General features: G+C 40.5%; 2 protein-coding genes across 6 annotated transcripts; one reads left to right on the plus strand and one right to left on the minus strand.

Annotated features, from left to right (window-relative positions):
- kpna5 (karyopherin alpha 5 (importin alpha 6)) lies at nt 1–11,016 on the minus strand. The gene is made up of 14 exons (XM_044017757.1): nt 10,933–11,016; nt 9,686–9,819; nt 9,300–9,401; nt 9,041–9,140; nt 8,768–8,862; nt 6,879–7,010; nt 5,963–6,051; nt 5,775–5,874; nt 5,471–5,634; nt 4,890–4,968; nt 4,647–4,772; nt 4,436–4,563; nt 3,560–3,738; nt 1–2,248 (listed from the first exon to the last, which is right to left on the minus strand). Exons 2-14 carry the CDS (start codon nt 9,812–9,814, stop codon nt 2,061–2,063), a joined length of 1,611 nt encoding a protein of 536 aa, XP_043873692.1. The 5' UTR covers nt 9,815–9,819; nt 10,933–11,016; the 3' UTR covers nt 1–2,060.
- LOC122762545 (zinc finger containing ubiquitin peptidase 1) lies at nt 10,583–27,434 on the plus strand. 5 transcript variants are annotated; one of them, XM_044017753.1, is made up of 11 exons: nt 10,583–10,938; nt 13,574–14,096; nt 14,249–14,350; nt 15,984–16,094; nt 16,178–16,287; nt 17,612–17,780; nt 19,778–19,966; nt 21,939–22,104; nt 24,332–24,492; nt 26,378–26,598; nt 27,270–27,434. In XM_044017753.1, exons 2-11 carry the CDS (start codon nt 13,583–13,585, stop codon nt 27,315–27,317), a joined length of 1,791 nt encoding a protein of 596 aa, XP_043873688.1. In that variant the 5' UTR covers nt 10,583–10,938; nt 13,574–13,582; the 3' UTR covers nt 27,318–27,434. The 5 variants fall into 5 exon arrangements, with proteins under 5 accessions (XP_043873688.1, XP_043873689.1, XP_043873691.1 ...); XM_044017754.1 differs by lacking the exon at nt 10,583–10,938 and adding an exon at nt 11,038–11,085; XM_044017756.1 differs by lacking the exon at nt 10,583–10,938 and adding an exon at nt 11,602–11,626.
- Nucleotides 27,435–27,807: the final 373 nt, after the last annotated feature.

Raw genomic sequence — 27,807 nt, forward strand, 5'->3', positions numbered from 1 at the left:
TCAGGTTTGCAGCCAACAGATCAGTTTATTAATTCTTGTTACACAATGTTATGTGCAGAAAATGCAGGTTCATAACGACACCTGTCATCCAGTCAGTGTTAAGAAGCACAGACTGCAGCTGCGTCCAGTAATTCAGTACTTCACTGTTGTACACAGGCTGCTGGAGTTCAACACGCATTTCTACCGAGAGCCACAACAAGCCACAGAAAACAAAGACACTACTAAACCCTAAAAAACAAAAAGAGAGATATACAATCATACAAACCAGACATATTAGAAAACTATACACAAGTAAATGTTCTTGATGTAATTTCTGCATTACAAATATTTTCCATTTCACATAAATATAGATTAATTTCATGTTCGGCTCTCCACCAATTCATGTTGCTGTACTTGAATATGCATGTGGTTCAGGTCTGGAACTGAAACAAAACAAGAAAACACTGTGCTTCCATCTCAAAAGACAAACTGAGACCATGAGAAAATAAAAAAAAAACTGCTGCATAAAGGCTGAGAGGAGACAAACCTCAAAATCAAACCACGAGGGAGAAGCAGTGATGGACCGGAAACTGCATCATAAACTGTAATTGCATATCACACCTTCCTGCAGCCACTTAAATACATTAACAATGTCTTACATGTATATATAATATACAAAACCTACCAAGTCGGTTGACTAATCCCATCACATGCAGGCAGAAAAAAATATTTTACATATGTTGCGAGTTCAGAACAACAATCAGGAAACGGAACGAAGATCTTATTGAACTCAGGACTGTTGCACACACTGCACAACGTCACACAGACACCTCCCGTCCATGGTCTGTATATAAAAATGGAAAAAGCAAACTCTTTTGAAGGCTCAAGATTTGTGACTTTGTGACAGTTTTTGAACGCAGAACATCACAGATGTCACCTGCAGCCAGGCTCCTATTGGACAATACCAGCTGTCAATCACTCTCATTATGTGCCATGTTTTATCTTCTATTTTTCTCTAAATGGAAACAAAATTGACATTGTGTGCTATTGAAGACGACCTGAAACTAGCGATTGAGACCAGTAACTCCTGAGAAAAATGTTTACTGACATTATAGATGAAGTGAGACGACGTCCAATCAAATTCAATCGAGTTCTGCATGTGACCAGTGGAGTCAGCCCCTGGTGGTAGACTTCTATGAGCCTCACTTCTCAAACGAGAAGACCACATCCATTTTTACATACAGTCAGTGCTTCTGTCCTGTTCTCATAGAGTTCTCTGAGATAAAGACCCTTAAAAATAAGCAGCAAAAACACATGTGAAGAGCAAACACTGTTACCGAGTCCAGACTGCAGGGTGAATACATAATCCTGGAAGCAGTTACCTTTCAGAAGACAAATAAATAAAAGACCTCGTCAAGTTCTTTTTAGGACAAAGAACGCAGAGAGCTCATGCAGCTGCTACTGACTTAAAGTATGGCGACACCAGGACGTGCAGTCGTACTGTATTTACAACTGCGACCTGCCTCCAGTCTGCTGACAGGTCAGTCACTACGCATGATTAGATATTAGCCATGATGAAAGAAAATAGATCAGTCTGATGTGGTTTCTGTCCCTCTTTCTTTCAGAAGACTGAAGAGGTAGTTTCACATTCAAAAAAAGGGATAACGGTGCTGATTTGGAAACAGTGGATTCTAGTAGTAACGTAAGTGTTAACTTCACTTAGAATGGTAAAAAAAAAACAAAAAAAAACACGGGAAGTCAAAGCAACATCGTACTGTAGCACTGAAGAAAAAAATTATATGAATAGGCTTTCGATGGCATAGACTACTCATCAGTGGGATGAAACCAGCCTCCATTCAGGCTCCCACAGTCTCAAGGACATAAATGCGCTGTCTTTTACATCTCCATATCCCCAGAACTCTGTCCTTTGGAGAACGCGTTGTTGTGAAGGCATAGTAGAGGTGGAGGTGTGGGGAGGAACTGGTGAAGCTGGTCCAGCAGAGGCGAGGTGAGGGCCCAGGAGAGTTCGCAGGCCAATGCTCAGAGACCAGGAAAAAGGAGTGGTGGAAGGGGAGATGGAGTTAAAGCTGGAAACCCTCCATGGGCCCTTCCTGTTGCTGGAAGACAAACTGGCCTTGACTCTGGTCCACCTGTGGGGCCAGGCTGGCATCCTCCTCCTCCACACCAAAGTAGCGTTCAATCAGGTCAAAGGCCTTCTGGTAGATCTCCTGGTTCTCGTGGCTCTGCAGGAACTCGATCTTGTCCAGGCCTCCAAAGATAAAAGGCAAAATGCACACAGTTTGTTTCTTTACAACACTACTACAGGAGTCTTATGGCTTGTAGAGAGAAAGCCATTTTTAGTAGTCTTTGCTTGGATGGATCTAAACTTATACCTAATGATAACAAATACATTTGGAACAGTTCAAAACTGTATCTTAGTCTTCTTTGCCTGAGTTTACAACAAGCGAGATTCAAAGGCTACATTCACATTACTACATTTTCAAATTCAATTCTGTTGTGGTCACACTAATGATATGCATCTGACAATAATGATTATTATTAATGATTAAGTATTATCCCATTCCTAGTCTAAACACAGATTGGCTTTGTAGCTGTACTTTTTATGCAAAACATGAAGTGTAAGTGATTCATTTTTAAACTGGAATACGGGTTTGTGTGACATGGAATGTAAATGTAAAACAATATTCTAGTATTTCTGGTAAGAGATAAGGATGTTAATTGGTGTGTGATTGAATGGTAAAGCCGTCAAGGTTAAGACAGTTTTTTTTCTGTGAGGAATGTGGACTGGCAACAGTGGCTCATAAATTCTTTCAGACACCTCAAAGAGACATGTGTACTCACAGATGAGCAATTACTTCCTTAGACTGGAAGAGAGTGATCTCATCAGTCAAACCTCAGAATCCAGGCAGTTAGTTAATTACAGTGTTGAAGTTTTTTCCATATTTTTATACTTCCTGTTCTGGTTCTGTTTATGTCAATTAATACACGCTCCAGTATTGATTAATGGCAGTTTGGGCTGCAACTAACCATTATTTTCATAATCAATTATGATATAATTTAATCAAGTACTTGTTTGGTCCACAAAATGTCAAAAACTGTTGATTAATGTTGAGCGGTGTCTCCCAAAATGATGACGTCAAATGTTTTATTTTACTATAGTAGTGCTAAACTACAAAGACGTGGTTTGTCGAGTTGGGTGTGGAAGTACTCAGTCCACACAGAGCCCTGACCTTAACCCCATCGAGCACCTTTGGGATAAACTGGAACAGAGATTGTGAGCCAGGCCTTCTTGTCTAACATCAGTGCCTGACCTCATAAATGCTCTACAGAATGAATGGGCACAAATTCCCATAGAAACACTTCACAAAATCTTGAGGAAAGCCTTTCAAGAAGTGTGGAAGCCGCTATAGACGCAAACGGGGGACCAACTCCATATTTAAGTATTGTATTATGTATTTGAATATGTCATTACAGTCCCTGTTCCCGTAATGGTGAGGTGTCCAAAAACTTCTGTCCATATACTGTATGTTACAAGTGTGAAGAGTGAGGTCAAATGTACCATAAGCCTCCTCGATGAGAGCACAATACGGGTTGATGCCCGTTCCATTCTGCTTAGCCTCCTGTTCTCCAAGTCTGAGGATGTTCTCCAGGCCGTTCAGAGACACTTGCACAATCTTAGAGTCCATCACTGTCAGCAGGTCACACATGGGTTTGATGGCATTCTGAGACACCAGATACCTGTGACAAACGTTTTACCTTAAGTCCATTTCATTCCTAAAAATGCAATTTTATGACTTATTTCATCCAATCAACCCAATCCATATTATTTCAAATGCACTTTTAGAAACAGTGCAGTTGGGGCTGTACAGTAACATTAAAAAGTCCATTAAAGATAAATAAACATATAAAGATGTTTCATGTGTTAAAACACATGAAAGTCTATACATACACACATAAAAAAATGGATACACACACTTTCTTAACTTTATAACAATACACGTGAGCCATTACTTGACTCACGTGTATTGCCTGGAGCCATTTTCAGACATGAAGTCTAAAGAATGTCCAAAATATTGGGTTTGGACATCTCATTAATAAGGAATGCAGCAGGAGATTGTTTGAATTAGACATGTTCCCAAAAGCAGGAGAATGTCCAGACCATCCAGGCAAAGATTTGAGCTTGGCTCAAGCTTTCAGGAGGCAAGACACTCACTAGATGTGATGTGTGGTGTATTCTCAAATGAGCTCACTTGATCATTTTTTTCTGACAAGGGAACTCGAAGGAGAAGTTCCAGAAAATATTTGGAACAACATTTGGGAACATCTGTATTCTTTCATAAACCCTCTGGACAATTTCAGGAAAATGTCTGGACATAATTCAGGTCTGAAGCAACTTTTAAGAACCAGAGGCCCAGAGGAAGTCTGGTAAACACACCTGATCTGTGCAGGAGTGCCCCCAGAGGTTGCGTTGGTAATGGCCCACGCTGCCTCCTTCCTTGTGCGGAACTCCGCCTTCTGAAGGATCTCAATCAGGACTGGAAAGATGTTGGCATCAATGACATTCTGAAAGGAGAAGAAATGTTGTCAGCTGAGAAGCCGCCTCTCTTCACACATGAATCACTAAACCCAGGTGACTCTGCTTTTACCTGAATTTGAGCTCTGTTTCCTGCTGTGATGTTGGATACAGTCCAGCACGCTTCCTTCTTAATGGACTCCTTAGGGCTGCTGAGGAGGTGGAGTAAACATGGCAGCGCTGAACAGTTCAAGATTACCTGGGATGACAATCATACGTTGAAAATGAATACTGTGTTTGATCCGTGACAAAGAAAAAAAGAGTGAATCAATGACGTGAATGAGTCTGTGGCTGCTGTGAGGAGGTGACAGTCTACCTGAGTCTGGATGTCATCTCCTGTTACGATGTTGCCCACTGCACGTAAAGCAGGAGAGACCACCTTATAGTCACTGTGCCTGTGGAAACAGTGTTGAGTTGAGATAAGAGAAAGCTAAAGATGAAGTGACAGTGTGGTTGATCATTCTCAATTAACCCTTTTCTGTGCGCTGCTTTTACTGTTTGCTATATTTGCTGTTAATTGTAAAGCGACTACTGAATATTAACCTGTTAACAACTACTTGTAACGGAAAAACTGTAGTGTTTACATGTATTGTACTTCTGTCTGTCCTGCAACAGGGATCCCTCAGGCTCTTCAGCTCCTGCTCTTGGCCTTGATCCACATGGTGTACAGGTTAATCTACTCACACCAGTTTGTCTACAAGTGAAAGGCTGAGTTTTGCAAAATAACTTTCACTGTCCCTGGGGATTCCAGGTGTTGAGAAAATGTACAATTTTAAATAAACTGGAATTTCCCTCCAACTAAAGCGTCAGCTACTGACAATACAGCAGTGCCCATTTCCCTGCTAATACACCAGGAAATTAATAGTCTTTCATAATGGGCAACTGTCAGTTTCTTACATGAGCAGCTCCACCAGTCTGCGACACACTCCAGAGTCAATGACTGTCTGGATCTTCTCATTGGGGCCGTCAGAAAGGTAGGACAGAGCCCAGCAGGCATCCGCCAGCACATCTGGATCACTGCTGAAGAGAAGCCTGGACAGCACACTGAGACAAGGAGACACCTGAACACACCACAGACAAGGACAACAAAGACACATGCACAATTCAACACCGCAATATATGAGCAACCCAAACACTACTGCTGAAAGCAAAGTTATGGTTAAAATCAATATTCAGATTCAGTTGTAACCACTGGACTGACCTTGGCAAAGTCCGGTGGTGGGTTTTTCCCTCGGCACAGGTTGGACAGAGCCCATACTGCATTGCGTGTTGTTGTGAGACGATTGGATTTAGCAAGTAACCTAAACACAACAACACAGGCTCCAGTTTTAATAATCTTTAAATCTAGCAACTGACACATTCAGAAAGAGACAAAGAAAGGAGCCTTACTGCTGCAGAGATGGTAGGATGCCACAGTTGAGGACGTAGTCTCTGCACTCTGCATTATCTCCTGCTATATTCCCCAACGCCCACACGGCCTGAAACATTACAGAAGTGAACACAGAAGGCATGTCACCACTTGTCACCACTAACAGGGCTGAAGTTTTGGTGTTTTTTTAAAGAATTAAAACAAAATTCTCAGATTTTTCAGCTTCTTCCATAATCATTTTCTACACAGTGGTCTTTGGCTCATCTTTGTCTCCTCATGTAAAAACCTGAGTTTTTGACCTTAGCTGTTTTCAAACATGGTGTCTGGGTAATGTCCAGAGATTTAGGTCCAAAAATTCACCAGTGTGTTGTTTACATATAAAGAACGCAGCTGTGGATCCTATTGAGTTTCTCATGCTGCGTTCTAGCATAAGCATGTAACTGATACTATACCTTGGAGCTGATAGGAGAATCTCTTGTGAAACGTCTGTGAAAATGTGCATATACACATTCAGCCCCTTTGGGCAGTTTCTGGAGAGTCTCCAGAGTTTAGTGTGAAAGCAGCTCTTGTCATTTGTCAGATATGTGGTTTTTACACACATTTGTAATGTAACATCCTTCATCTTCCTCAGGTGGGATTAAATCTTTGATTTCACCAAGTTCCTTGATTCCCTATATGTCAGCAACAGTCACAGGAGGTGATACTAAATACAAGTGTAAATGGCACACATCTAAATTGTAAAATGGCAATAACAACAAATTACCAATTTCGGGGTGTGCTCAGAAAGTGTGCGGTTTTAATTTTTTCAAATTTTATATCAATTCAACTGTAAAAATGTATAGGTAAAAAAACGTTTAAAGTGCCTTAAAACCCCAACAATGGTCCTGCTGCTCATTTTGGATGTTTTATAATATAGAACATGTTGTGATCTCTCACCTGCTCCTGTACGTCCTCATGCTCAGAGTTGAGCAGCTCAATGAAAATAGGAACGGCTCCTGTTTCAATCACCACCTTGGTGTGCTGGAAGGTTCCGGAGGCGATGTTGGTCAGAGCCCAGGCTGCCTCAAACTGTTGAAAACATACACACACGCAGTACAATTATGAGGGATCTGTACTTATAATTTTTGGGGAGTACTCATGACTTTACTCAAGAACATTTGAGAGGCAAATATTGTACTCTTTACTCCGCTACATTTCTATCTATAACCTTGAGTACCCGATACTTCTAAAAAAATAAATAAAATAAAATATGTGATTGGATTGTGCACACGCCACTGATTAGGACAGCCTATCAGCAATCAACTTTAGCTTTCCGTCAAAGTGAACTCCATGGTCAGATAATATTAACATTAACATTTTTCATCACTCCATGTAGGACATTTCTGTACATAAATGTAATCACTGTGGCAGTAGTAATGCAATATTTAGAAAATGTACTCTTGATACTCAAGTACTTTTAAAAACAAGTACTTCGGTAGTTTTACTTAAGTAGACATCTGACTGTAGTATTTTTACTTGTACTTGAGTAAAATTTAGCAAGGGGTATCTGTACAGAACTGACGATTTCCTTCTCAGAAGTTAGTTAGGGTTATGCCAGGAAGTCACAAGATTGTTCCGTCTCCATTTCCATAATTGTATACATTGTAATATGTATAACGACATCAGCTCTGTTTTTGGTGTTGTGGTGCAACAGTGCCACTTACAGGCCTGTCATTTGTACTACAGTGTTTTGAGACATTTTGAGGGGGTTCATGTGGATAGAGATATTTCCTGAAATGATGCTGTGTTCACAGGAAACTTTTAAAACAACAAAGAAAACATTTGTTTACATTTCAATCTGTTTCTGTGTGACCTTGAACACCAAAAACACCAGGAACCTTATAACATTGATTCAGAGGATTAACCACAAATGACTCAAACAGAGAACCGATTACTGTAAGAGAACTTTTTGATGTATTTGACACTTTGATCGGTATAAATTACTGTGTGTAAGAATACTTATTAATACTTATAATATAGTGCCATATCTCATAGAAAAATCTAATATTGAACACTGCCCACATTGCTTTGTATCGCTAGAATAGCAGTAGTATTTTTTTTTTTAATTGTGCTTCCCTCCTTCAGTTTTCCACTGAGTTGTAAAAAAATCAGTTTTTCCCTTTCCAGCATTTGCCCTACAGAGCAGGACATGGCAAACGTCGGTTCAAGGTTTGAAACTACAACACCAGATCCACACTTTTTTAGACACACCCATAGGGGGGACGAGACTTCATTCACAGAATGTAAACATAATGTCCGCCATATTTGCTAACAGTTACGCTAACCGGCTCTTGCTCTGCAGAGTAAACTGAGAACGACAATGAGCGAATAGTTTTCAAACTGATATGGCTGCAAGGGAAAAGACCTCCATTACGTGGGTGGCGGCGAGTGCCTGCACCGGCCGCGGGTGGGGAGTATTTCCTTTTGTATTTTTATATATTTTATTTCTCACAGGAATGTGTGCGTTTACACAACTAGTGCCATCTGCTTCGAAGCTTGAGACAACGAGAATCACAGGGCATTCTGGGAGTTGTTGTTGTTCATCTACATGAGCCTAAATTACATTTTTCTGCCTTTCTCGGCCAAGGAGGCAATTGCTTATTATATATTATTTCACATTTCTACTACATAGGTGACCCAGTTTTAATAGACATTCATCTTTCCAACTGTGAAATATTCCTTTAATGTTTCCACTATCATGTAAAACACCACATGAGTCTGACATGTCTTGATGCTCACAGAGTGGCCTCTTTAAAACAGACTGTTTGGTGTATTGCAGCTCTCACCTGCAATGTGCAGTTTTCACTCCTCTTCAGGAATTCCACAAAACGATTCACGACACCAGGGGTGGAAATGACCTCGTCTATGGGCGGGTTCGGCTCTGGGCACAGGAACACACCAGATGTCACTTGCTTATGAAGACAAACCTTGCCGAATATATGATTGTCAAAAAACACATTTATTTATAGAGTTGCAACATTGAGACACTTCTTTTCAAAATCCAGGTCAAATTGTTCACTCTATGTAAATATTTGGATTTCACAGCATGTGGAACAAACCTTTGGAAAGTAATTTCCTGAATTTCTGTGTAGCAATTAGCTGCTGGTCTGGGTCTTCAGAGAAGATCATCTGAATCATATCAGGAGTTATAACTCCATCCTGGACAAAAATCAAAATATTTAATGTTATGTTCATATCAATTGGCAGCTAAGCAAAGTCAAAAGAAAAAAAAAACAGGTTAACACGGAGGTTAATAATAGGCCTTAAGTCAGGCCAGATCAATACATTTACAGAAAAAATACAACCATGTACACTTACACCTGCAACAGGTACTGTGGAGCTGATGTCTGGATCCTGGATTGGACAATCCAGCATTGATTCATCATTTGAAGGTGCACATACATTTCTCCTCTTGAACAGCTGTGGGCACAAAGTCAGAGGCTCATCATTTACCTGCTGATTGGGGTTAGGTAGTCTTTACATTTAATTTATGCCAATAATCCAAGAGTACTCTCTTGGTACTTTACCCTCCTAGTAAGTCTGCATTTCTTAAATTGTAACTAATAAACTGCATTGGCGATGGCACACAAACATACCACCTCATCTAAATTCAAGCTCACCACATACAAGCAATCACTACAACAGACATAATTGGAGGCAATTAAAATAAGGTCACTAACTGTGGAAAATGTTAAGTTGTTTACCTGTTCCTCTCTTTTCTGTTTACGCAGCTGGATTCCTTCTTCCTCTCTTCTTCGACGCATCTCCTGAGGATTCAGTGCTTTGTTCTTGTAGCTCTTCATCCTGTAGCTGTCTTTTCCTGGACTCGCCATTGTGTCTGAAAAGTCAAAATTGACATGCTTCAAGGTTCTAGGTGCACACAATCTAAACTAGCATTTAGGCAAGGTGAGTTGACTTGGTTGTGTAGTGAACACTTTTTGTTTATTGCAACTGTATTGCGGATGATGTATTGCAAAATGTATTTCTTCTATTTCTATTTAATCTTAATATTTAGATCATTCAATTAGAAAACAGAGTAAATGTTGTTTTGATTGTCATGTGGCAATGTTCTTTCATTGGAATGAAATGTTTTATGTTCTTGGCTTTTTGCTGTTTTGTCTCAAACACCTTGTTTTATCCACAAACAGAAATAATTCCATTTAAATGATGTATTTGTTATATGAAGCAAATAAACCACAACATATTCACATTTAAGACGCTGAAAAATCAGCACACGTGTTTTGATTCGTGACACACAGAACACTCAAACTGACTATTTGATCATCAAAAAAGTTGACTAAATATAGCTGATTAATCGAATAACCGTTGCCGTTCTTATTGTAAGCCGCTTTGGCTAAAAGCGTCTGATAAATGACATGTAATCTAATGCTAGTGATATTTATCATCTCTCAACACTACATAGATCTCTGTACACACTACATAACGACACAATAAAACTCGTTTAATTTTACAGTAATGCCCAATGTGATGCTGTATGTCTTTACAATGCCACTAAGGTTTTCTTGGTGAAATGTCATTGTGACAGGGGCGACATTATATAACACGTCACTTTCTGGTTGTGTGCTTTGGGCCATGTTATAGTAGCGGTAACCAGGCAGGGAGGCGGTCATATCCAAGTCCCCTAAGCCGCCAGTTAGCTGTCACATGCTAACAACCATTACTAGCATGAGCCGAGCATGTTCCAACCAAGTCTAAACACACGCGGCTGAACCTGAGCTAAGCAGCACCCGTGCCTGAACTTTAGTCACACTTCCCCGGCAAAGGGTTGGGACTGCTCTGGTCAGTTATCAAAATAGCTTCGCGGCTACCTCTGAAGCTAACGCTGTTGGGGAGTCGTCATTCAAGAGTGTTAAATCGCGCCGACAATCACATCGGATGCCACAGCAAGTGTCAACAGAAATGCATCTCACCAGTCGGGGAACTACAATACCTGAGAGTGAGTACAGGTGATTTATCACCACAACCTCTGCGGGTCTCCCTCCGTTTCCAGGAGCAAAATGGCGTCCTGCTAAAACTCTCCCAGCAAACCCCTCGCGTCAACAATACTGCGTCACTACCGCCAGCTGTGACTCTGACGTCCTCGGTATCCTTTCTTTCTTTTTCTTTCTTTTTTTAACCCTATTTTTTATTTTCATTTGTATGTATTTACAATGGCAAAGTTAATTAACATATTAATGTAAATATGCAAGATTATGGGCAAAGCTCATTTCTATCATCAGTCCCTTAGCAGGCCAATGCTAGCCACGCAGCACAACACAAAACAACAGCAGAAGGAAATTAAAGTGTAGAATTATCGGTAAGAGACGATTTGAAATATATATATATTGTTGATCGCCGATCACATAATTTAATAAAGTAATATTATGTAATTCAAATAATATATCAAATTTTAAGCCTATCTTTGTGCTTATAGTCTAGTTTACTCTACAGTACGCAAATTATCCTGTATTTGCTCTGCTATGATTATATATAGTACAATACACACATTAGTGCAATTAATCCTATAGTTGTTGGAATTGTCCAACGGTTGCTTCTCAGATTAATTATTTTTTTTAATCTAGAAGATAACCTCCGACTGGTGCATGATGTCACATCATGAGCCTTGGTCTACATAATTAGTTTGTGTGAGTATGTATTTAATTTATATATTTATAGTTATATTTTAGTCTTCTACTTTGTAATCTTGCCTTTAATGTTTTTTTTGTTTTTTGTTTTTTTGTTTTTTTAAATATAAAAAAAGTTCATAGATTGCTTTCTAAGTAAACGATTGGCCTTTTTAATCCCCTCCCATTATTATAAGGAAATGTATGGGGTGGGTTGAATTGAAGGGGATCCTCGTGAAAATTTTATTCTGAATGTTTGTACCGGAAGTGTCACACTTTTCTTTGTGCCGCCGTAAATGTGAAAGTACAGAAACTACGCTCTGTGTGTTTGGGCTGTTCGGTTTGGCTGATCTGACACACTCTTGTCTCCTGTGTGAGCTGAGTCCACTGCAGTCACTGTGAGTACATTCACATCCTGCTGACACAGGCAACGGCGACCTCACACGCCAAAATCCATTCAAATCTGCTGATTTGGGATGTTTTAAGGTTACCCACCATACAGTGTTTTCCGACCTCACGCTTATAGAGAATGAATGCTGTAGGAATGTATCAGTCAGCGAATGAGAGAAACATCAGTGTTACAGGTTTTCTCAAATGACTGCAAATGTCATACCAGTCACGACAGTTCTGAGAATAAAAGGTAAACATCACATTGATTCAATTAATAATCTATTAATTGTTTAAGGCCTAATGGGGACAGATGAGTAGTTTTGTCAGCTTCAGGTTGTTAAACTGTGATTGTATTAGGTATTGACACATAGTGCTGACTGCATTGTGTGCTCCCCTTGCACCAATAACCAGCCTGAGACATGATGGAGGCCCACCCTCACTGAATACATGGCAGCCAGCAGTGACATAAGAAAAAAAACAAAGGGCTAATAAAATCTCTGAATGCTTTAGTCACTATATTAAAATATGTTGGCAAATGGTAGCTTTATTTTTCAGGTAGACAACCTTTTCTGGCTGGAAACCACACAGTGCAGCCATATGTCTGGACAATCCCCATGGTGCATGTATAAAAGTTTTGGAGCAGTTCCTGTGGGAGTTTGTTCCTTCTGAGGGTTTTCAGGTCTTTGCTGTGGCTTCTTAACCAGTTCTCTGGTGTTCGCTCCCCAGGACAGGTCTTTTGCCAGATGCACATAAATTCTGTGTATCACAAGCCTGTTGTAATCTTTATTCTTGTGTTTTCTTAATCCAGCAATTAAGTCTGTGGAAGGGTAGAGTGAGGTGAGGGATATTCAGCTGCATGTGACGTCACTGATAAATTATGCAAAATTTACACACTGTACCTTCAGCTTAAATATTTCACACACATCAGAAATGTTACTTCCCTCAGCTTCTCAGTCCAGCCTGTTTATGTCAGGTTGTACCACTGCAAGCCCATAGAACAGCCAGTAGGAGTCGCTGTTGATGAAGACAACAAACATCCTCAACTACCTGCATTCTGTTGTAGTGCAATGATTCCTGCCTGTGAAGGTTCAAACAGCTGGAGTTAATGCTCACCAAACTGTTGGTGAGGGTCACATTGGTTCATGTTCTTGGTAATGCAAATATCAAATCAACAAGTGCATTTAGTCATATAGCCATGGTCAGGAGAAGCTGCTGGAGTTCAAACATAGCAACATAAAGGAGAAGAAAGGTGTTTTTAAGTGACTTTGAACCCAGCATAGTTGCTGGTACCAGATTAGCTTTCCTGAGTTAGTCAGGAATCTCCTAAAATTTTCACAAAAAACATTTCAATGTTGGGAGAATGGTTCACAAATAGAAAATGTCTCATGATTAGCAGTAGGGCTGCAACGGCATTTAATCGATCAATCAATTATTAATTAATCATCAACTATTTTGATAATCGATTATTCGGTTTTAAAGTTTTTCTTAGTAATTAAAACAAACGTGAATATTTTTGGTATGAAAATAGTAATTAGTTGCCCGCTGTGAGGTGTGAAAATGGCTTGTTTGTGTCTGCAGGCTGCAGCCATGCTGACCTGTGAAATCTGTGGTGAGGACATACTGCTGGAGGAGGACATGAAGACACATCTCCTTCTCGACCATATGGAAAACAACATGCACTGTCCACTTTGTTCCTTGTCTGGAGTGTCATATGACGAACTCTGTTTCCACATCAGCTCTGCACATCCAGAGAAGCAGCAAGCGACGCAGTTTGCGGCTCAAGCCGCGTCCACAAACACTGGTTTAACCCCTCAGTCCTGTGATACAGTCTGTGAAGTGACACGCGCTGGTGCCTCTGGTGTTACCACTGACTCAGTCCAACTTAAACACAACAGTGTACCTGAAGGTGGGCGTTTGTCCCTTGAGGACACTGGACCCCTCATTTCAACAACTGAAACCAGACAGGAGTCATTCTGTGAACGTTCTCAATCATCCAGGTCATTGGACAGAAGTGAGTCTGTCAGTCACTGTAATGGATCAGAGTATGATGAACCCGGGCACAGCAAAGCCAAACAGAAGTGTCTGTCTTCATCAAGAAAAGGTGATTCAAATTTAGTTTTTTATTAGATTTGATTAGTTTTTTGGGGGTTTTAAACTATATAATATACACACCACACAACAACAAAACAAGGACCCACAAAAACATAAACAGATGGACAAACAAACCCTCAAACCCACAAACATTTGTTACAGAGAGGCTGTTCTCCTGCCCCATGTGTGCCCTGGTCTTCTGCAGCAGTGTTCTCCTGCAGGAGCATGTTGAGTTGCACCTGGAGGAGAGGAGCCCAGCTGAAGGTAACTTCTCCGTCTATGAGATTTGCATCTTTGCCACCATGTACAGAATGTGCACTTATAACTATTTCACTTGTTGTAATCAGCACCCTGCTAATCTGCAGGATCTCTTCAAATTCCCAAGCAACACAAACACGTTCCACAAATACCAGGACAGTTAGCCGAGGTCTGAAGAGACACAAGATTTCATTGTCTTAAGGTTAAGATGCCCCCTGGGCTACAAATGTACTTCCTGTGACTTTATTTGTTTATTGTCTGCACTGGAGGCATTTTCAGCAGTTAACTGAAGTCACTTGGTTTTGTGTCTGTCAGAGGCGCAGAGGAATGTCATATAGGACTGGTAAATTAACAGTAAATATAATAATCATTGCAGTATGAAATAACAGAAATGTTTTATGAATCAGAGGTAGAGCTGTCACGTTTTTACATACAACACTTGAGTAGGATGGACAGGGTTCACATTTAGCTAAATGTCTCCCTCCGCTGATGTGCCCTTGTTTCTTACGACACCACTTACTGTTTCATGCGCCCTGCATTGCTTGATGTACATAGATTAGGCCGACGCAGAACAAATGTCAAGACGAACCAGGTCCCCTAACCCAAACCCCTGTCTATGCACACACCAAAAGAATAAAGTGAATAATTACAAACATTTATATGCAATAATGAACCGCAGTTGTAGGTTTGTGTTCCTACATTCACAGCGTATATGGATAAAAACCTGTCCCGTGCTTCCATGGAATCAAAGCCAATGTAATTCTTCTCAAGTTGTTGGTACTTTTACGTTTCTCAGATGTGATATTTTGTTGTACAGATGCTGACAATAGGAATCCAGTCAGGTATAGCCGCTAACTGACCTGATGAGATTTGCTTACATAGTAATGATCATAGAAGTTCAAAGATCAGAGGTGATGATAATAAATAGCTAAAGATGGACTAAAAAATAATTGGTTTTAATACTGATTTCTGATTATCCAAATGAGTGTGCGATTGGAAGTTTCTAAATATAATATGCACACATAATTTCAATAACCTCACAACCTCAGAGCAGACAAATCTGGGATCTCTGGTGCCCCCATGATGGGGGCTTGGACCCCCTGTTGCGAACCATGGGTCTAACTGTTAATATGGAGATATAAAATAGGAAGCCTCACCGACATGACAAAACCTGATGCAAAACTGAAGCTATCGGGTGTCTATCTCTGATCAGCTGTTCTGGCTGCATGACATAGCTGTGGCACAGGGAGACAGAAAACAAATATCACTGAAATCTGAGAACACTTAAATCATGAAGTTAAGAATCATAGCAGCTACAATGCAGAGAAACATCAGACATCACAGCTTCAGCAGCTGATGTCATAGCTGACTGCATTACGTACATGCGGTGCCAAAAGTGAACCAACCTGAAGCAACAGCTGACAGGGATAATGTATCTACAATTATTCATCAGCATGGAAAATGCTGGAAGGCTTCCATTATTTTTCTTCAGAGCACAGATTGTAAGTTTTTTTTAGTGACACAATGGTGTGTTTGACTGCGGTGGGTGTGCAAACACGGCATAACTGCGTTTTTGCAGCACCATTCTCCAACCAGTTACATGACATACGTAAGTTTTTGTTACTAATCTGCTTTGTAGGGGAGACGAGACCCGAATGCCCCATGTGCTCTGTTGTCTGCAGTGATGACATCTCTCTGCAGGAACATGTGGAGCTGCATTTAGACCACGACGCAGCTGGGAACAGTGCAGGTGGACACACTGTATTTTCATTTTCATGTTTACGAAACAGGTCTTAAAGCCTTCTAAGTTTTGGTTTCCTTGTGTTGCTGCAGGAAGTCCGGGTTCTGACCTGAAGCTGGCCAGGCAGCTGCAGCAGCAAGAGGAAGAGATCAGAAGGAGGCAGGAGGAGGCCCAGGAGGAGAAGGAATTCAAGAAGCTGCAGGTCTGGATTCTACATCGTTTAAACACACATCGTTAAACACCAGCCATTTAACCATGTAGTAAAACCAATGTTTTATTCACATTTGGAATCTCCGTGGGGTGAAGTAATAAGTAGTATCTGCCACTGTTGAGGGTTAAAGAGGACGAGGAGGATGCACAATATCCGGGCCTATAATTTGAATATCTGCTCTGAGAGCCTTGGGTGGAGCTGGAGCCAATCAACTTGTGTATCAAGTCAGCCAGACTGTAGTATGTGGGGTGGGACCCCTTAATTACAGCACCACACCCTGGCTTGTTGGTGTTGTATTCCTAATTAAAGCTGCAGTGTGCAACTTTCAGACATAAACAAGTGTCAGCTGTATTCGATCCATTGTCAATTGCGTTCCCACAATGCTGATTAAGCCTATTACAGGGTTCCCACAGGTCCTTCTAAAAAAAATAATAAAATATCAAGGTCCTTAAAGGTTAGACATGGGTCATTGAGAGCGTTTGAATGTTGTGCAAGAAAGGATATAAGTTGATATTTAGGTTATTAAGACGCCACCTACTGTTTCATGTCCTGCATTGTATGATAGGCCTATGCACAACAAACATAGAGTCATAATTACCAGCGGTGCTGTGGACACTGTCCACTGTCTCTCTCTCCGCTGTTGACGTGAGATTCCATGCAGACCAATGAGTGAGTAACATTAAGCAAGAAAGAGCAAATGACGACGTGATGCCTGGGAAATGCAAAATTCCGAGATCTCTGGCTCACCAGTGAAAATTACAAAGACTCATTTTGACCAAGTTCCCAAGGACAATCACTTGGCCAGATGCAGAGCGTGCTGCAAATCAATAAAAGTGGAGGAGCTGGAAAGTGTCAGTGGTGAATTCTACTGCTCAAAACACCCAGTTGCTCAGTTTTGTTGGGATAAATGCTTCTTGCTCCTGCCTACACACAAACGCTCTCTCAGTCAGGTCTGATAGTAGAAGTTAGTAAATTAATCATCAACTATTTTGCTAAAAACCAAATGGAGAAAGAATAATAACAACAAAAAAATCCCCACAAGTCACCTACCTCCTCAATTGACTGACAAAAACATTTAGAGTTCTTTTTAAGCCTAACATTCAATATGCTGGAGCAGGTGTATTTCATAATAAAAGCTGATGTTTTAATCACTATCTTTTGCACTTGACTTATGTTTGATCTGAACAGCCATGCTGTACTTTCTCTCGATTGCTCCACTGTCATGTGTGTACTTTCTGGAGCACAGTTTTCAATCCTGCTCTTTTATCAGACTGCAGTCTGTTAACCTGGCCTGTTTGATATGTGGTCTGTGCAGAGGCAGTTTGGTGTGGACGGCAGCGGGGGCTACCGTAGACAGATGGAGAGGACCATGGAGAGAGCGGTGGCTAGTGGCCTCATGGCGCCTTCGGAGTTTCACTGCAAGAGGGCTGAGATGATGGAATCTCTAGCCTCAGGTGTCGATGACGGCAGAACCAGAACTCGGGGTGCGTTTGTGCATGTCCTACAACCTTTAAAGCAGTGATTCCCAAAGGGTGCACCACGGTGTGACCCGTGAAGGTACTGCAGGTGGGCCATGAAAGGTTATTAAATATGAATAAATAAATCCTTTTTTTAATTGTAGGTTGTGTAATCAAGTTTTAAATTGCTGTACAATATGCACAATAGATTTAAAGAAAATCTTACAAAGCCATAGTATTTAAATTATCTGACATTTTCTGCCAGGTACTGAGTTTTTATATCCCCATGTTTACATAGTATATACATAGTATATATGGGAATTATTGATCCTAGTTTGGGAATTGCTGCTTTAAAGGAATAAAATGTGTTTTTCTGTAGATCTATTCCACTTTTACAGATGCCAGCCTCTAATTTTCTGATTACCTCAATAGCCCTGTTCTGAAAGACATTCTAGAATGAGTAGGGAGTTTTTAACGCATGATTCTTTTGCTCAAATGAAGCCAAAGAGAAGACTACAGGGTAGTATTAATATCTTTGTGGTTTCTATTGTCATTGTTGGTTGTCAGAGGTGTATATTTGTACCCGGCCATAAGAGAGCTGTCATGGCCCAATTAAACGGTTATCAACACTACTGAGTTTATGTTCCTGCCCGTCTCTCAGATTCCCAGAATTTGTCAACTCCCTGTTACAGTCCACAGCTTTATCCTGAACCAGTTCTTCAGCATTCCCTCACCTTTAACAAAATGTTCCTTTCATTGATCTCTGTCACTGAAATACATGCGCGCCTGTGTGTGTGTGTGTGTGTGTGTTAGTTAATCCACCTAATGTTTTATTCAGGTGCTTTTCAAAATACTCTGTGTTCTGCACACCATATTATATAATAGGAGAATGACTGACGCACACAGAAGGATAAATGGTTCAGTGTGGGCAAAATGTCAATCCGTGCTGTCTTTGTTATGGTAAGAGTCGGCAGGTAAAGGCAGGTTGACTTAGTGTGCGTGACGCTTTCATGCCTATTTCCATTTTTCCCAAGCATAGATTTTCTAATAATGACAATGGTATCTTTACATGGCTGACAAATTACTCATGAAAGGCTGCCCAAACTTTATTGTGTATTGCTGGATAAACACTTCAACAGGCAGTTGAAAAGTTTTTGTGTTTTAGGTGGGAGTGTTGCTACATGTCCTGAGCTGAAGCACTTGGTTTACCAACTAATAATGGTCTTTGTGTCTAGTAATTATGGATTAATGTCACATTTTTATGAGAGCTGTGGTAAAGAACAGATAAAATAGAGCAATTAAAATGTAATACAAGTAAATAAACTATTGGAGACACAGTGATGTATGCCACTCTAGAGCTGGGGCTTATTATTTAAGCAGCATTATCATCACAGACTCTGCATAGAGAATTAGATTAAACACATCATGCTACTATAATTTAATGTTGCTGCTTCACTGAGACACACCTTGCACATCTCTTCACTTTCATGACTAATCAACAAAATAAATCTGTGTGATGTAACATCATGTAATCAATTTATCTCCACTTCTTTGTTACATTAGTTTGTAGCTGTGAATGACAGGTCAGTATTACTTAAAAAGAGAGCAGCCCCCAACACTCCGAGCAAATGAGCAAATACCAAGAGAAAAGTGCTGAAAAGAAGTGTGTGGCAGCTGTTTATGTTAGTGTTCTTTTCTATGCAGATGATGCACTCCACTTCACAGTCACTCCAATCATTCTAGAGTAATAACCCTCTTTTTTAGACTTACTTTAATTGTCTGCTAAAGATTGCTGGGTTTTTTCCCATATCATAATATTCTGTGTACCGTGCAACTATATCCCAGAAAGACGCAATATTGCAACGTCGATTTAATCAAATGGATCAACCAATTTTAGCAGTGATGGACTGATGTCTGTGTGCTGATCACATTCTTATCTGATGGTTTCCACTCACGATGATCTGCTGCTGGAATGTACTAAGCTGAACTTGTCTAACGTGCCCTCTCGTCTCCTCTGTGTCAAGGTGTGGTCAGAGCATTATATGAATACTACCAGACTGAATGCAGAGACTGTGCTCATGTGTGGCTGAGTGCAGACACGGACCACTACTGCTCCTCAGAGGGGGATAAAGGCTGGGGCTGTGGATACAGAAACATCCAGATGCTCCTCTCTTCTCTACACAACATAGACACATTTTCTCCTGTCCTTCAAGGTGTGCAACCACACTACACAACATCTGACCTGAAATTCTGGCCAGCACATTAGTCTGGAGTAGAACAAAGATGTCATTTCCAGGATTGAAAACACTGATCAACATTTTCTGACATTTTATGGACCAAACTGATAATTGAGATTTTGAAAGTAATTGTTAGTTGCAGCCCTACACACGTCACATAGGGTACTTCCATGTTGGTGGTCAAAGGTTAGGAAGACCTCACTCCTGTGAATGGAATAAACCAGTCAACAGAAGAAAACAATGACTGGTTCATCAGAATTTAGTGGACTGAGGTATAATTTTCTTCTTTACATAAGGCAGCTTACACAAACCATTGGTCTGGTGTGGAACAATGTAAATGGACCGTTCTGGTCTCTAGTTCGATTCTGGTTTCTTCTTCATATCTCTGCTTAACGATAGCCAACATTTGTATTCAAATAAAAAAGAAAGGTAATGATCTAATATGCCGAATATATGTAGATCTCAGTGTACAGCCTATGAGAAATTATCATTATTAGAAGAAGAAGAAGACCTCGGTGTCACCTTGTCAAACACTTTTTTTTGCCAGGAATGCCTGTAGGGGAAACCTTTACGCAGTTTTCTCAGATGTTACCTCAGATTCAGGGATGAATTGATTAGATTTTTGTGGCTGTACAGATCAAAGGTCACTGTGACTACACAAACATGTTTTTAACCATTCTGCTGAGATGACTGGCAGAGGCTTACGAGCAGTAATTCGAGTTGTTTTCAGGAGCAGGGCAGCATTGATGTTCTGTCACACACAAAAGCGTGATGATCCTCACTTAGCTGTCCTCGTCTACACTATAATGGACTAAGCTTCACCAACTGTCCTACTGTCAGAGCCAGTTACAGCTGCTATATAACAGCTATGTTGTTGTCTTTACTCTGTGAACTGAACTGTAGTTATAGGTCTGACAACAGAGCAGACAAAGTCTATGACTTTGTTTTTGGTAAAACTAGGGCATACACACGGTTGTGTGCCTTGGTCTAATGACACTATTGTTGTCGTGATCAGTGTCTCATCTGGTCTTCGGTGATTTGGTGTTGGCTACAAAATAACCACACTATTAGGGCTGTGTGATCATGTTATGAGTTGACTCATACACTGTTTGAAGAACAAAGTTGGTATTCAACTTGGTCAGTAGCATTAGAACTACCTTCCTGCTTGGTTAGAATTGTGTCCATGAACGGTTTTATGTCCTATCCAAATCAATTATTAAGCACAGTTGACCACAGTGCTGTACAGTCGCATTAAAATACATGGAAGGTGGTAACACGTATAAGACAATAAAACAAGTGGGTGTTTGAGGTGTTAACGCTCTCTGCCACCTTTCTGTAGCAAATGCGACAAAGCTCATATACGTTGCTTAAAACTAGTTTTAACAGTTTGCAGTTTAAGCCAATAACAAATTACAACAAATCAATGGCTGCAATTTAATCGTTATATATGCTTTTTGTTCTGGGTCAATTAAAAAAAATGCTATAAATAATTATCACCATTTTCCTACCTTGTTGATGTAGTGTTGGGCTTTGCGGCTAACTCATCCATGATGCTCATACCTGTCATATACATAGGTGAAGCACCTCAGGAATGATCTAACCTTTGATAGATGGTGTCGCTAAAACTCTCCGCTTAGGTGCTATTAAACCACAGCTGGAGTGTGGGGCAGATGATTGGGATAGTCCGAGTGATTGCCGTTAGGGTCGTACGTTTTCACTGTAGCTGAATGTTACTGTCTCTGCAACATACACACACACACACCTCTTTCACTGAAGCCTCTCAGCCATATAAAGTAACTGAAATGTTGTAATAGAAATAGTAGAAATTAACTATGTCTGACAGCCTGATTACCAGCTTAAGAACCTTGAGAATGTGTATTGCAGTAATGTAACTTTCCTAACCCGTCCACATTGTAGTTACATTTTAGTTACTCTCCTTCCTTTGCAGATAGAGCTGTGCCAAGTATCCCTCGGGTGCAAAGTATGATTGAGGAGGCTTGGAAAGAAGGTTTGGATCCACAAGGTGCGTCCCACTTCAACCAGCAGCTGCAGGGAACACGAGCCTGGATCGGAGCCACAGAAATCTATTGTCTCCTCACCTCATTGGGGATCAGGTGAGCAGCATGAGACTCTTAATGGTTCACCTTAACGTGAAGAGTCAGGCTTTTACAGTGACTTACACCAGATATGTGAAGCCTCACATCATTTTTTTCTGCTGTTAACAGAGTTTCTCCCTCTACTTCACTCTGACATGTCTGCATTTCCTCCACCAGTCATGGATCAGTTATGGGCTGTTCCTGATGGGCGTGTCAGTGAAATACATAGCGTGACGTCATACCGATACAACAACATACCTCCAAGCGATATTTTACCGGTCGCAAGGGAGTGAAGTTTTTCTGTTGTCCAATCAGCTAACTGTCATGGGTGGAGCTGGTCTAGATTTTCCCTGACAGTACTGTACCATTTTACTCTGGTATCCTAAGGGAGGGGTGCAAAAATTGCCAAAAAAGTTATTTTAGTACTATTCCTAAATAAAAATATGTACCATAATGTACCATACTGTACCAAACCCTTCCACTTGCTGGAAACACAGCATATAGGAAAATAAACTTCTCACTTGATCTACAACATCAAATAGAGGCCTGGTGCCAGGCAAATCGCAAACCTGAAGGCTTCAGAGCGCAAGCTGCGATTCTTATGGGTGACATGACAACCAGTTGCCACTTTATTCATGTATTATATTTCTGTTATTCCCTGTTGACCATTGTGTTCCCTGTTAGATGGTGGAGATGAGGCTTAAAGTCATGTGTGAGAAAAGCAAATCGAAGTAGATGATGTTGGCAGGACATTTTGCACATTTGCCTGTGGCATATTCTTGGAACAGCCAATAAGTCAACCACACTGCAAGGTGTCTGTAATGCCAACAGCAGAAGTTTGTTTTGGCATTATTTATTGTGGTGATCCATTCAGGAGAACAAATGATCACGATGATCGTGCCAGTTGTCACACCACCATGACTCTATGCTTGAATTGAGTAGTAATAATATACACAGTCCTTATTACAAAACAAGGCCCAACAATCATCAAAAAAACATGATGATGTCCAGGTGATGACCCTGAAACCATTATTGTGGTTGATAAAGTAGGGTTTGTCCTTTTTAATGATGCTGTACAGAGGTCATGTGTCTCGCGGCATAGATCCTGTATGTGTGTCAAACAAACTGGTCTGTTAAACATGGAGATTGGCAGTTTGACTGGAGCCATGTTGAGGTTGTGCAACCAAAGTGGATAATACCGTCTGTCAGTCACACCACAGTGTACTCATACAGTACTGTGCAAACATCTCAAGGTACCACAAGCTTTGTTGTTTTTATAGCAGTCAAAGTCTGCGATCTTTGGCATTTAGACTGGAATGATGTCACTGTATGTTGGTCTTGTATATTAGCAGGCCGTCAATGAGTTTAACTTATACAATGTGTATGTAATTCTCAAGCATGTCTTGAATAAACCTGGTGTAATAGACCTTTTTTCACATCAGACATGAGACAAACCCAGGTTTTTAATGTGAATTAGGGTTTCTCTCCAGTTTTAAGGGTTTAAGGGTTTTAATATACTTGACACTTTAACATGTAAAGCAGTGATTATAAAACTGCATACATGTTTCCCACATTCTCTGGATGATTTGAAATAAAGTGATTGAGAAATAATTATACTCTATGGTCATTATAGCATTGCTAAAACAACACATTTAATGGTGTCCTAAGACTCTTTCACAGCACAGAAATTATTTACTATTTACTCCAATTGGGAAGATAATTTGAAGAAAGGAGCATATAAGGACCATTACCTCCAGAGGAAAATGTTTATTGGATGATTTTAAATCTCTCAAAGGTCTTTTTATTGTTTATGGCCAGCTATTTAAAAAACAAAACAAAGGAGCAATGTTTTTACAGGTAAAGTTTTTTTTTTTTTTTACAGGTTTTTACAATTTAACCTTCAACAAAACATAAAACAACCACAGCTGACAGCCAGGCATATCGGATTAAAAAATAATAAGAGAAATTAAAGACAAAAAAACTGTGTTGTGCAGGATCCCTCCACTTAAGATAGTTTGCAGAGCCAGCAAAGAAGAAAATGCCAAAGCATAGTTAGCCTTGTCTGGGTTCACACCAAAACATTCATGAACATTTTAAATTGAATTGAATACAGGTCAAAAAGTATCATATTTTGTATTTATTTAAGTTTTAGTGTTCCAACTTTTTCTGTTGTGTAAAGAAAACAGGTGACAGTTTGTACTAGCTATCAGTGTAATACTTAGTCAGACTTGTTTTGTGTTTTCAGTGCCCACATCATCGACTTTCACCAGCCAACGGGCCCGGGTGACACTCACCCCCGGCTGTTTGAGTGGATCAAACAGTACTACTGTCAGGCCAGCAGGGGCAGCAGACTGCCTCCCAGACTGGTGCAGACCTCACTGCCTCCGCTTTACCTGCAGCACCAAGGTATCACACACTGGTTGACATGTTCTGTGTTCCGTTAAAGTGATAGTTTGGGTTTTTTGAATGGCAGTTACACATTGTCACTGTCTGACATACATCTGACTGAAAGGATGGAAAAGAGAGGAGGACATCAGAAAAAAACAGATTTTAATCACTTAACACAAGGCTCACCCAACGTGAGTACTCGGTTAGAGGTTGCCCTCCCATCTTAAGCTGTGTCAGCGCACTTAGTTCTTGAATTTGAAGGAATTGGTCCTGAAAAGTCCTTGAATTGGATGTCAACCAAGGTGTTGGAACCCTGAGGACATTGTTCAATCAGTTTTAACAACATGATAACAAGTTTAATTCAGAACAGGGGATTTAATAATTCCACCCATAAATCATTAAACACAGTACATATTCAACTGAAGCCCTACTAAAAAATTGGCTTCAAAATGACAAGTTTTCCTCAAGTTGTTCAGCCCTCGTATGAATGTGTGACTGAATAATTATGGACACGATGATGCAAAACTACCAATTAGCTTTTATTCTCTCCCTCCACACAACTACTGCTCTCTCTGCCCTGGCTCTTTTGCAAACAGTTGTGAAAAAGGTTTTGGAAACACAGTGCAGCATTGTCACAACCAGGTAATCAGGTTTGTGTTCTTCAAACTTCTCTAATCTGTCCACCTGATATCAGGGTTCAGGTTTCCTGCTCACTCTGTTTTAAACTGAAAATGCAGTCGATGCAGGAGTCTGGTTACTGGAGAGTATGTAAACGTTGAGTGCTCAGGAGTCGGGCTTACTGTACATTTTCCACACTCATGTTTGTTCGTGCTGATGTTGTGAAAAACGCTCACAACTCTAGTTCTTTAATATGTCGCTTCTTTATTTCATCTCCTGGCAGATTTTAAGTTTAAAAGTGGTGTGGGCCAGGGTTTCTGCAGGATGGGGACAGAAACAGAAACTATGGTGCAAGCTCTGTAGTCCCTGTTGAGAGGGAGAGAAAACTGTATCAACCATAATTTCTGTCTGAAAACACCTAGATTTTGCACAAATGGTGATAGAGAATTAAAGTGCCCACCAAAAGTTTCAGAGGGTGGATACCAAGACATTCAGTAGGACAATCTTCTCAATCTTATTTTTAATTCCGATCACAATTTTGGCTTCTCACAAATGTGATTGAGTGATATGTGTGCTCCACCAGCAGAAAACTAAGCATACCAACAGCCACCTGAATAGCTCACCTTACAATGTGCCCGCATGTGCCAATGACAGCTGCAGCTCTTTTTTTCACCATGAGGCTCCAAGTTTCCTCTATAAGGTGGGTGAGACAAATCTAGGTCACAGAGAGCACACTGTGTTTGTAATTACTCAGACGTCCACAGGGGGCGATAGAGGTTCCGCACTGGAACTTTAAATAGGATTATGTATGAAATTAAGTACATCAACATACAACAACCGTGAGCTTCCTCTGGTGGTTCCATTGTATCTACCGGGGTATGTGGTCAGAGTGGAGCTGTGTGTAGTGTATAGAAAATGAAACAAATAACAAAAAAAGAACAATAAATTAAATAATAATAATTAGAGTCACCGTATCTCTTGCTCCATCTTAATCCAATTTTGTGACAAATATATGTGACGAAGGCAAATTATCTTATTGTTAATAAATCTGTCTCCTGTGAAAAGTCGGTACAACAAATACAGATATTTTAATTAGCAAATTAAGGCCAGCAACTCCTAGCTGAAGAAGAGGGAGTTTACAGTGGAGAAAGCTATGCTAAGTTCAGTACATGGACTTTATTTCTCTCTATGCTGTGAATAAATCGAGAAATCCTGCAACTTTTCACAGATGTTATGGATTAATCTAACCATGTTGTGAATTGAGCATTGCGATGTCCTTCTGCAGGTCACAGCCGCTCTGTAGTGGGCTTGGAGCAGAGGAAGAATGGTAGCCTGTGCCTCCTGGTTCTGGATCCTGGCTCGTCGGTGTCTGACACCAGGAAGCTTCTGAGTGGGGACACCATCGCCGCAGCCGTGCGCCATGTCAGGAAGTTCCCCAGCAGCCTGAAGCACAAGCAGTACCAGGTGGTGGCAGTGCAGGGGGTGATGTCTGCTGAGGAGAAACGGGTAAGTGTGTGTGAACATGTATTAAGATCTTTGTGAAGTCCAACAAAAGACATTTTGAACTTTAAAGGGCCTTTTCAGGGTTAAGACCTGGTATAGGGTTAGGGTAACAAGTTTAGTGTGTGTGTATATTGTATGGGTATCTTTGTGAGGACCAGAAAACAGAAGACATTTTGACTGGCCCTCATGTACTGTCTTCCTTAAAGGGGTTTTTAAAGGGTTTTAGGTTAGGTTAAGGGTTAAAGTTAAGCTTTTAGTTGTGATGGTTAAGGCTAGAGTAAAGGGTGTGTGTGCATGTGTGTACACATGCATTACTATCTTTGTGAGGGACATTTTTTCTCTGGTCCTCACCACTTTAAAAGGCATTTTCATGCTTAAGACCTGGTTTTAGGGTTAGGCACGTAGGGTAAGAGGCTAGGGAATGCATTGTATCTTTGATGTGTAGATATTAGATATTAAAAACAAGTTTGTTTGTGACAGTGAGTGACAGCCCTGCTGAGGCAGAGAATACAGTGTAGTGATGAAATCACATACTCTTGCAGAGTCTTGCAATGTTCTTCCCTCACCCTCACTCACCCAATCCTCGAATACAAATCAGCAGAAGAGACTATGAATAAGTTCTAAGTAAAACTTGTTATCTTTGTATCAGCACACTTTGTTGTTTGTTTTCACAGATTAGCATCTTGAACTCCAGGACATTGTGTGCTGAAAGGATCCCATGAACAGTAACGCACTTCTTTATCTCTTGTCTGTTTTTACTGTGAACGTTGTATTTTGTCACACCAGGAGCTGCTTAATGTAGATGTTTTACGCTAATAAAGTTTAGTATTTTTCAATATTTAAAAGGTTTGCTGTCCAGTCATTGACAGTTTTCAGCTCACGGTGTAATGTGCAACTTTCTGCACCGCGAGATCACACTGTTACACCGATAATGAAAACAGGACGTCACTCGGCGTTAATGACTGAGCTAAAATAAACATAAATGGAACAATGAGTGATCTTACGTTGGATGTAGCAGCTCAGATTTTTTGTGGTGTGTTCTATGGTGCGCACCAAACTTCCTCCACCAACATCACAAAGTTTTTTTTTACTATAATTAAACATTAACCTCGAGGGGGGAGAATCAGTGGCTCTTTCACACAGTAAATGTCACATGTGTCTTCAGTGTGTCTGCCGTCGTTAACTTGGCCTGAGCATGTGCTTCCACGAGAT

Source organism: Solea senegalensis, unplaced genomic scaffold, assembly GCF_019176455.1.
Source record: "Solea senegalensis isolate Sse05_10M unplaced genomic scaffold, IFAPA_SoseM_1 scf7180000015790, whole genome shotgun sequence".
NCBI lineage: Eukaryota > Metazoa > Chordata > Actinopteri > Pleuronectiformes > Soleidae > Solea > Solea senegalensis.